The sequence below is a fragment of the Engraulis encrasicolus genome, chromosome 21 (genome assembly GCF_034702125.1).
Source record: "Engraulis encrasicolus isolate BLACKSEA-1 chromosome 21, IST_EnEncr_1.0, whole genome shotgun sequence".
NCBI classification, from domain to species: Eukaryota; Metazoa; Chordata; class Actinopteri; order Clupeiformes; family Engraulidae; genus Engraulis; species Engraulis encrasicolus.
The window spans coordinates 12,620,780-12,631,120 of record NC_085877.1 but is presented as its reverse complement, the minus strand read 5'-3'; the positions used below and the strand labels follow the sequence as shown (position 1 = coordinate 12,631,120).

General features: G+C 41.8%; 1 protein-coding gene across 1 annotated transcript in view; it reads left to right on the top strand.

Annotated features, from left to right (window-relative positions):
• Positions 1-10,341, top strand: part of dock8 (dedicator of cytokinesis 8) — a 119,212-nt gene that overhangs the window by 99,157 nt on the left and 9,714 nt on the right. Inside the window, exons 38-44 of the mRNA XM_063186211.1 lie at positions 2,694-2,852; positions 3,046-3,146; positions 3,323-3,515; positions 5,981-6,124; positions 7,932-8,063; positions 8,888-9,022; positions 9,496-9,585. Coding sequence (XP_063042281.1) covers positions 2,694-2,852; positions 3,046-3,146; positions 3,323-3,515; positions 5,981-6,124; positions 7,932-8,063; positions 8,888-9,022; positions 9,496-9,585 — 954 coding nt within the window. The remainder of the gene's footprint in view (positions 1-2,693; positions 2,853-3,045; positions 3,147-3,322; positions 3,516-5,980; positions 6,125-7,931; positions 8,064-8,887; positions 9,023-9,495; positions 9,586-10,341) is intronic.

Sequence of the window (10,341 nt, the reverse complement as noted above, 5' to 3'; positions counted from 1 at the left end):
TTCAATTTGGGTGGTGATCCAGATCCAGATCCATGATCCGGATCCAGGAATTCTTTAAAGATTCTTCACCATTGCGGGATAGGGCGAGTTTTGACATTCCAGTTTCTAACTCCACAAAAAGAAGTCAGACAGACTTGAAAACATAGTGTAACATAGTCAAATGTTCTATCAAACAGCTTCCTTCGGTTGAGGTCTGCACGCACTTAATGCATTTCTAGTTTCTTATTTATTTTCAGTGCATAGACTTTTCTTTTCGACAAAGCGTCTTCATCAGAGTCTATTTACTGTTAGTTTTGGAATCGTCCTGCCACTGTCAAAGGACTTTCAGCATGTGACGTGACATCCTTAGTATGAAATATGCTACGGTATACCAGTAAAGATTATTACAGTGTCTGGTCTGTGAAATGGAAGAAAGCCGTGAGATATTTAGTGTTTTGTTTTGGAGTGCCCATCACATCTCCTGCCATAAACACGCTTACTCGCCCTCCCACTGACTGAGCCCTCCCATCCGTCACTGCCTCTCTCTCTCCTTCCCTCCTTCTGGAGTGGATGAGAGGATGACGGATGGTCCTGGAGAAGCGTTGGCTGGTTGGGTGGGGGATTGTCAGGTGCATAACTTCCGCATGAGTGACATCCCTGGTGCTGAGTGTCGCATATTTATGATCTCCCTGCACCATGTCCCTGATGCTCTCACTCTCCCTTTCTCTTGTTTCATGTTTTTTTCTCTCTCTCTCTCTCTCTCTGTCTTTACCTCTCTCTTCTTCTTCTTCTTCTTCTTCTTCTTCTTCTTCTTCTTCTTCTTCTTCTTCTTCTTCTTCTTCTTCTTCTTCTTCTTCTTCTTCTTCTTCTTCTTCTTCTTCTTCTTCTTCTTCTTCTTCTTCTTCTTCTTCTTCTTCTTCTTCTTCTTCTTCTTCTTCTTCTTCTTCTTCTTCTTCTTCCCTCTCTCTCTCTATCTCTCTCTCTATCTCTATCTCTATCTCTCTCTCTCTCTCTCTATCTCTATCTCTCTCTCTCTATCTCTATCTCTCTCTCTCTATCTATATCTCTCTCTCTATCTATATCTCTCTCTCTCTCTCTCTCTCTCTCTCTCTCTCTATTGCTTTCCCCCTTTTCTTTTCACCCCATGCTGATGAGGTGGAGTGGAGGATGTAGCCAGAGGGAAAGATAGAAAGAAAGAAATAATATGAAAGAGGAGAGACTGTGTAAGAGATCGAGAGATGCACGGAGAGAGACAGAAAGAGAGAGGGGAGAAAGATGGGGACAGAAAAAGAAAGAAAGAAAGAAAGAAAGAAATCAAGGGAGTGAGAGCGATATGAGATGATTTTTGCATGGGAAATACTGATGCAAAGTCATCCCTCAAAGCATGGAAATGGCGAGTGCTGACCTCAGAGCAAGGACGCAGACGCAGCCTAAGTGGCCCTTCCTATATGCTCAATTTAACCTAATGGCGCCGTTAGCATGATCTATTGACGCTGCGCGCTGATATCTTTTTTGCGGCCTGCCCCACGAGAGAGAGAACATTTTTGCCACTATTTGGTTTTATTTTCTCAAAACCTTAGACCAGCTCTGCAACTATTATGTTTTATTTTTTCAAACTCTGGATCAGGTTGATGGCTATTATGTTTTATTTTTTAAAAACTGGACTAGGCTAGCCTTATATTAACATGCTGAGACCAATTCATAAATATTTGCTGTAGCTGCTTCAGCCATTGAGGATAATGGGACTGGGCGTCACAGCAGGCTTTGGTTTCCATGGTACATGTCAATGTTATTGTACTAGAGTTTATGCAGCAAAGCGAAGCGGTTGCAGACCATTTATTATGAAATGTGCCAAAGATTGTGTGGTATCATGACGGTTCTCTGTTTGGTTGGTTTCATTGGTTTTTGGTTGTTATGACAGACAAATGGGAAGGCTACTTTACGTCATTAAGCTTTTTCTTCTTTCAAGTATTTCATAACACGAGACAAAATCGCATCTGGCACAAGATAATGTAATTTATTTTGGTTTCACACCCATAACTTTCCTCCTGAACACTAAGTGAATTTATTGCACCGGTGCTGAGACTGCACAACCATTGCCATCATAATCTCACTAGTTGGCCCAGCTGACACTCAGTAACACCAGAGATTCTCAAACTCTTAAACCATTTTGTCATATCATGGAGTTTGTATGCCGAGATAGGCTGCTTCACAGAAATGAGTAACCATCATAATCTCATCAGATGGCCAGTTGGTCCCTCCAGGACTTCTTATGGGTGGAGATCAGGGCTGGGCTGAGAACGGATAACAGCCCAGGCATTTTTGGTATAGACCAGCCACTCATACAGCCGCCTACTTTTCTACGATATTATGATTAGCTCAGATCACTGTCTATACTAACGATAGCCCCTCTATGTTGAGGGTCGATCTCCAAGTGAAAAAAAACAAGAGCATCTGCCCCTGAGGACTGTCGGCCCACCGGGAAAATGCCCTTTATGCCAGATTACCAGTCCAGTGTAATGGAGGTGATCTCAGTTACACTGGAACCTGCCATGCTCGAAGCAGCAAAGAGTTAATAGGCCCGTCGACGGGGCCATCTGCAGGAAGAGTCTACCATGGTGCTATGATCACCATGTCTGCAGAATTTGCCTCTTGAATGAAATAATCTTGTGCAAACCTTTTCACCTCTGCGTCATCACTTGTCCCCTGCGCAGAACTTCTCTCGGGTGAAGATGCAGGTGACCATGTCGTTGGCATCGCTGGTGGGGAAGTCTTCTGACGTGCAGGAGGAGTTCCTGAGGCGCTCCTTCCGCACCATCCTGGCCTACGCCGAGGAGGACGCCGAGATGCAGAGCACTCAGCTGCCATCACAGGTGACAAGGGATTGCATTACATTGCATTACACTACATTACATTGCATTGCATGACATGCTTTGATGGTCTTTTCCTCAGTTTCAATGTGTTCAGTGATCAGTGTTAGTATTAGAATCAGAAGACCGTGTTCTTCTGTAATATAAGTGACAATTGGTGTTGGTTTTTGAAGACTGGGGTTCTTGTCATCCCCAGGTGGATGAGCTGCTGGGTAATCTGAATCGCATCCTGTCAGACACTGTGAAGATGAAAGAGTTCCAGGAGGACCCAGAGATGCTGATGGACCTCATGTACAGGTCAGGAGATAGTTATACACACACACACACACACACACACACACACACACACACACACACACACACACACACACACACACACACACACACACACACACACACACAGACACACACACACACACGCCTGTAATTGAACTTGCCTTGTGTTACTTTGCGTTATCTCACCTACTGAACAGAATCGCCAAGGGCTACCAGACGTCGCCTGACCTGCGTCTGACCTGGCTGCAGAACATGGCGGAGAAGCACGGCGGCAGGAAGTGCCACACGGAGTCGGCCATGTGCCTGGTGCACGCCGCCGCCCTGGTGGCCGAATACCTCAGCATGCTGGAGGACCACAAGTACCTCCCTGTAGGCAGCGTCACCTTCCAGGTAACAGCTCTAGGATACATACATTACATTCAGCAGACATTACACATGGTGAACATGTGAATATACAGTGAGTCCAATATGTATTTGATCCCTTTCTGATTTTGCCGGTTTGCCCACTAATAAAGACATGATCAGTCTATAAATTTATGATAATATGTATTCAAACATGGAGAGACATAATATCAAAAAGAAATTCCAGAAAATAACTCAAAAGAATATATTTTAATTTATTTGTATTTAATTTAGGCAAATAAGTATTTGACCCCTCTAGCTAAAGAAGATAAAGTGCTTTGTGGCAAATGCCTAGTTGTCTAGCACTGAGGTCAGATGCTTCTTTTAGTTGATGACAATGTTTGTGCATATAGTAGAAAATATTTTTGCCCATTTTTCTTTGCATATTATCTCTTAAACATTAACAGTTTGTGGTCTGTAGCTTGATAAATGGGAGGTTCAGTTCTCTCCATAGAATTACTATAGGGTTGATATTTGGAGACTGTAGGCCACTCCACGACTTTAACATGCTTCTTATTGAGCCACTCCTTCGTTGCTTTGACTGTATGTTGTGTATTATTGTCATGTTGGGAGATCCAAAAATGGCCCACCCTTCAGTGTAGTGGTGGAGGGAAGGACGTTTGCACTCAGGATTGCACATTACATCTCTCCCTCCATCCATTCATTGACGATGTGAAGTTGTCCTGTGCCTTGGCCAGACAAATACCCTCAAACCACAATGATACCACTTTCATGCATGATGGTGAGGAGGGTGTTCTTGGGATCATAGACAGCAGTACTCTTTCTCAAAACACATTGAATTGTGTTAATGCCAAACAGCTTGATGTTGGTTTCATCTGACTACAGCACCTCCTTATCATATCCTAAACCAGTCTGATATCCGTTGGCAAACCTCAGGTGGGACTGCACAGGTTCCTTCTGAAGTAGAGGTACCATGTGTGCACTACAGGATTTTAAACCCCTGTGGCATTAAGTGCTACCAGTAGTTTTCTCAGTGATTTGGTACCACTAGCTTTGATATCATTGCCTAGTTCATCCTGTACAGGTCTAGGGTGCTTTCTTTCTGTTCTCATGATTATCAAATCCCTACAGAAGGTCAAATCTTGTATAGAGCCCTAGACAGGCTGATGGATAGTCATTTTGTATTCCTCACATTTTGGAAGAAATGCATCAACAACTGGGTCATTAATACCCTGTCTCTTTCTTGTGGCTTTGCAACCCATTTAATCTTTGTTCAGGTCTAAAATCTTGTCCCTGATATCATTTGACCGCTCTTTGGTCTTTCCCATGCTGGTGAGGTTGGAGTGTGACTGATTCACTCATACTATGGACTGATTCTACTGATTCAATGTGTCTTTTATGCATGTTAGTATGTACAGGTGTCTTTAATTCAGATGACAAGTTGATCGGAAGTGCCCATCTGGTCTGTGGGCCCGGAACTGTAATCAGCTGGCAGGGGATCAAATACTTATTTTGCTCGATGAAATGGAAATAAATTAATATATATTCTCTTAAATTAATTTCGGGAATTTCTTTTTGATATTCTGTCTCTCCATATTAGAATACATATTATCATAACATTTATTGACTGATCATGTCTTTGTTAGTAGGCAAATCAACAAAATCAGCAAGGGATCAAATACTTATTGGACTCACTGTAGCAGACAAAAACATGGGAATATAGGAGACCCACTATGTCCACAGAATATAAATGTTTTGAATTTTATGTATGACTGTGGTGTGGTCTAGGAAGACACATCCAGCGTACCGGCATGGTTCTCTGTCGACCCGAAGGCCCTTACTGAGGACTAGTTTGAGTCCTACCTCTGTGCCTCTGTTACTGTACACTCACCTGGCATACATTTAACCACTTAAAGTTGTGTTCAGAGGCCCATGCTGTCTCTTAAGGTTAATGTTTGGGGCTGGACACAGCGTCCCTATACATACAATTGGAGAAACAGTTTTGCTCTCATGAAATTGCTTATCGGATTTCAATACACCGTTGAGTTGCAGCATCACTTCTGACTGCACATAGAAGGAGGCATTACACAGAGAGGTGCTTCTGAACATTTGTTTTGCACTGCATTACTGTTTTGCACTGCATTAAGGCTGCAACATGTACTGTGTGGTTGGCTAGACAGGATTCTCTCCTGGAGCGTTATTCTCACCCAACCAACAGAGGGCACTATTGTGTTGGAGTTTCCTATTTTTGACATAAAGATGACGGAAGCAAAAATTACATTACATTACAAAAATTCAAAACACTTTGAAGAAGTTCAGGTTTAATTTAGGTTCTGGCTGGGAGGCTTTGTCCAAAGCACTTATTACATCTGGACAGAAATGATTTATCTCGTTTTATTTAAAACATTTAATTTACAATCCATGTCATTATACCAACATCAATGTTCTGTAAATAGGGAGAGTGTTGAAACATGTGCTTCTTCTCGTTCCAGAACCTGTCTCCTAACGTGCTGGAGGAGTCTGCGGTGTCTGATGACGTGCTGTCCCCAGACGAGGACGGAGTGTGCTCAGGTCGCTACTTCACAGAGAACGGCCTGGTGGACCTACTGGAGCAGGCTGCCGAGCTCTTCAGCCAGGTAGTATGAGGCCGTGTGAGGCAGCTGTGGCCTAGTGGTTAAGGAAATGTGCTTTAGATCAGAGGGTTGTAGGTTCAAATCTCAACCTTCTACTCCCTATCTCACTCCATGGCTGAAGTGCCCTTGGCTAAGGCACCTACTTCTCTCTTCCATTCAATTTCACATCATTCCTTCACTGTTCTGTCAAGCATTAAAGACATAAAAGGCACAAAAGAAGAAAAAAACTCTGTCTGTGGGAGCGTGTTTAAAAGTTCCAGACGAAGTAGTAAAAATGCACTCTCTTATTCGCTTGCTAAAAGTTTATGGCACTACGCTCCAAAGAAACGTGTTTTGGCATCAATCCGTCTTCAGTGTGTAAAGGATACTTATACTGACTGCTTTAAACAAAACAGCCCTAACAGGAAACAGGTGAAACAGGCCACACAACATATCAGATGAAATTTTAAAAAATTACATTACACTTGGTGGACACTTTTATCCAAAGTGACTTACGGTTGTTTAAGTGCATGGAGGGTATCGGTTACAGTCCCTGGAGGAATAAGGGGTTAGGTGTCAAGCTTAAGGGTACTTTAGCCAAGCATGAGGTTGCATGAGATCAGACCACCCACATTGTACAAGCTAGTATCCACAGTGTCTTTCATTTAAGTCAGGGGTTCCCAAATGGGGGTCATAGAAGTATTGCAGTGGGGTCACGGACAGGAGGGACTTTGCATGAAAATGTGAAATCTACAGGTTGACTGCTAACATGCTTTCATAAATTGGTTAATAGCTGTATTCAATTGCATGGTTAGTACATTGATTTGCATTTCCTGTGTATTTCCAGCAATATCAGCAGTCACACTGTTAATGGAAAATATTATGGGACAAAAATGACTTAAGAATATTTTCATGACACTCCATATTTTATCTCCAAAAGGGGGTCCCCACACAAAAAGTTTGGAAACCACTGACTTAAGTTAAGGCACAGGTGCAGGGTTTGAAGCAGCCTCTGGGACAATGCAGGGTTAAAGGAGATTCAGAAGGGCATTTCAGCTGTTAGGTTACAGGGGCCTTAAAGCCACACGCCACTATTTGCTAATTTTACACCCCCGCTCAAGTTGAATAGCTGAGTTTCTTTTTTTTTTTTAATTCATGCATTCATTTTTTTCTATTCAGCTGTTCTCCGAGTCTGGCAATATCACTTGACGCTCCAAGATGGCAGGATTGAATCATATCATGAACCATCTCACATCTAGCTGGTCTAATCCGGTTTAATGACTCATGCTTGCTAAGGAGTAATATCACCAGACTCAGAAAACAGGTGGAAGACCAGAAGGGTAAAGTAAACCTATTTCCGCAAATGGTGAAGTGTTGCTTTAACCCATTAATGCTGGATACTGCGTATACATACACAACATTGACCTAGGTGCCTGGAGCTGCATGGAAGCAGCATTCAGACTCGTGAGATTTGAGATTTTTTTGAATTAAAAAATGTGGGTATGTTAGAGCTGAATGAGCACTTTCTAACGCAAGATGAGGGTCTTAACTTTTAAATGCAACTTATTTCATATTTTGTGCGCTTTAGACCCTAGACATATTTAAGGTTTTATAGGCAGAGGGCACCTTTTCCCAAAAAAGGGCTTAGGCATTCAGCAGGTGTTTTCTTGCAAATGCCTTAAGTTTAAATGGGCTAATGGGCAAAATACTACCGTATATTGATTAATGAGAAAACTCTCCTCTGGAGCATTCTGAAAAGGTCTTCCATTATTTCATATCAACTTCTCCTCAACCTGCTTTTCTCCCGATCTCTCTCTCTCTCTCATGGCAGGGTGGTCTGTTTGAGGCGGTGAACGAGGTTTACAAGATCATGATCCCCATCCTGGAGGCCCATCGAGACTTCCGCAGGCTGGCCTCCACACACGAGAAGCTCCAGAGAGCCTTCGAGAACATTATACAAAAGGCAAGCTTTCATCCAGTCAGGGCCACTGACCGCTTTGGCCAGGGCCCAGGACAAAGTCATCTGAAAGGGCCCCCTACCTAATACATACAATCAATGTTCTAAATTAGCACCCACCAATGGGTCAAATGCTGGTGAAAATTCAGTTTGGCTGGTAGAAAAGAAAACTTATCAGCCACTTTGACCTATTAGTGAGTGTGTGTTTGGCTAGTAAGACTAATGATACAAGCCATTTTGGCTAGTGATGAAAAAAAGTTAATTTAGAGCCTCTCCCTGGGCCTTGGACAACATACCCATTGGCCCCCCTCTGTCAGCTTCCCTGCATCCATTTAAACACAAGTAAATGGATCCAGGAGCAACTTTTTATATAACATGAGCTTAGAATTATAAGGTTCTATCTCCGTTTAGGGTAGTTCTGAAATATTGAGCATCAAAGTTTTTACATCCCAGCTGTTTTGTGAGATAGAACGTTTTTATTTAATTAATAACAATGTAAAATAATATTTTTTTTACAAAAATAACACCACACAGGCATTAATAAGCATGTAATGGGTCAGATTATGTAAAAAACTCAATTTTACCAAAAATGGAGATAGAACCTTATAATTCTCAGCTCACGATATATTTATAGTGCACTTTAAGTTTATTGAGGAGGAATTATTTGCCATTCCGTTTACAGTGCTTTTAAACTATAGCATTATTTCTATTTTATGTCTGATGGTGGACATTCACTGTACAGTAAAGCTGCGTTTGACATCGACACCAAGTCAGCAGTTACTGCTCTTGAGTAAATCTCTGAGGCTTTACTGGACGCTGTCTTCCAACAGGGACACAAGAGGATGTTTGGGACTTACTTCAGGGTTGGCTTTTACGGTAGCAAGTTTGGAGATCTGGATGAGCGGGAGTTTATCTACAAAGAGCCGGGCATCACGCATCTCCCGGAGATCTCACACAGGCTGGAGGTGGGGTTATTTCTGTGTCCGTTTTTTTTAATTACATTACATACATCACATTGCATTACATTACATCACATTTGGTAGATGCTGTCATCCAAAGCGATTTAAGTTTAGTCTTTTCTCATTTGTTTTCCATGTCTCTCACACAAAATAGGGGGGGTTGTACTGAAGTCTTCTTGTGTGGTATTCACATCACATCACATCATATTTTGTAAATGTAGGCCTATCTCGCCAGAGGAAGATCACTCGTTGGTGGATCAAAATGTTGTCGCCTTAATAAAAAAAAAATAATAATAAAAAAATGAAAATAAAAATAATAAAGTTGGAGCAGTACCATTGTGCAGTGCACTGATTTGCTCACGTCACCAAACAACTGGATTATTTTTTATTCTGAATGTGTGCGCCCTTTAGTTTCAAATGAATCTCTCACCGAAAAATGGCAGTTGTTCACATACACTATTTGTGTTGTCCCCTTGCAGAACTTCTACAGCCAGTGTTTTGGAGATGGCGTTTTAGAGATGATTAAAGACTCTACACCTGTGGACAGGAGCAAACTGGACACAAGCAAGGTGAACGGACGCTAAAATGTGAAATTCCCACTAAAAGAATTTGTTTGTAATGTCAGTCTCTCCCACTAACTTCCTGTCATCTCTCATACCGTCCTATCAATATAAAAGCTTAAATGACAAAAAAAAGAAATAAAATCAAATTGTCAGTTTCTACCACAACTGGTTGTAGAACTGGAAACTGGAATGTGAAATTCCCATTGACCGCATTTGTTTGAAATGTCAGTCTTTACAGAGGGTTTCCATAACTTGGTTTCGAGTGAGTATTACCATTTCAGAGAGAAACCCACACCACATATTTGTCCTAGCCGTCAATATGCAAAACCATCTGATTTGCTATCAGCACAGATCTTCAGTTAGATGAATTAGTTGAAGATGACGCCTCTGCTATCTGCATAGGTATGTACTTTTATTTCATAAGTTTGCTTTTTGGCCCCAAGCCTACATTCTCAGCTTAAGTTTACTTTTTGACCCCAGGCTTGCATCCACCATATTTTTTTCCAGTCGTCTACATGCAAAACTTTATAATTCTACAGCACAGCTCACTCAGCTAGCTTGAACTAATTAGGAACATCACCAGTTGTGCGCAGTACTTGTTGAACACAGTATTACAATATCATGTGGATTTGAAATATAATGTAATAATGTAATGTCTCTCTTTGTTACACATCACCCCAGGCCTACATCCAGATCAGCTACGTGGAGCAGTACTTGTTGAACACAGTATCACAATATCTTGTGGATTTGTGATGTAATGTC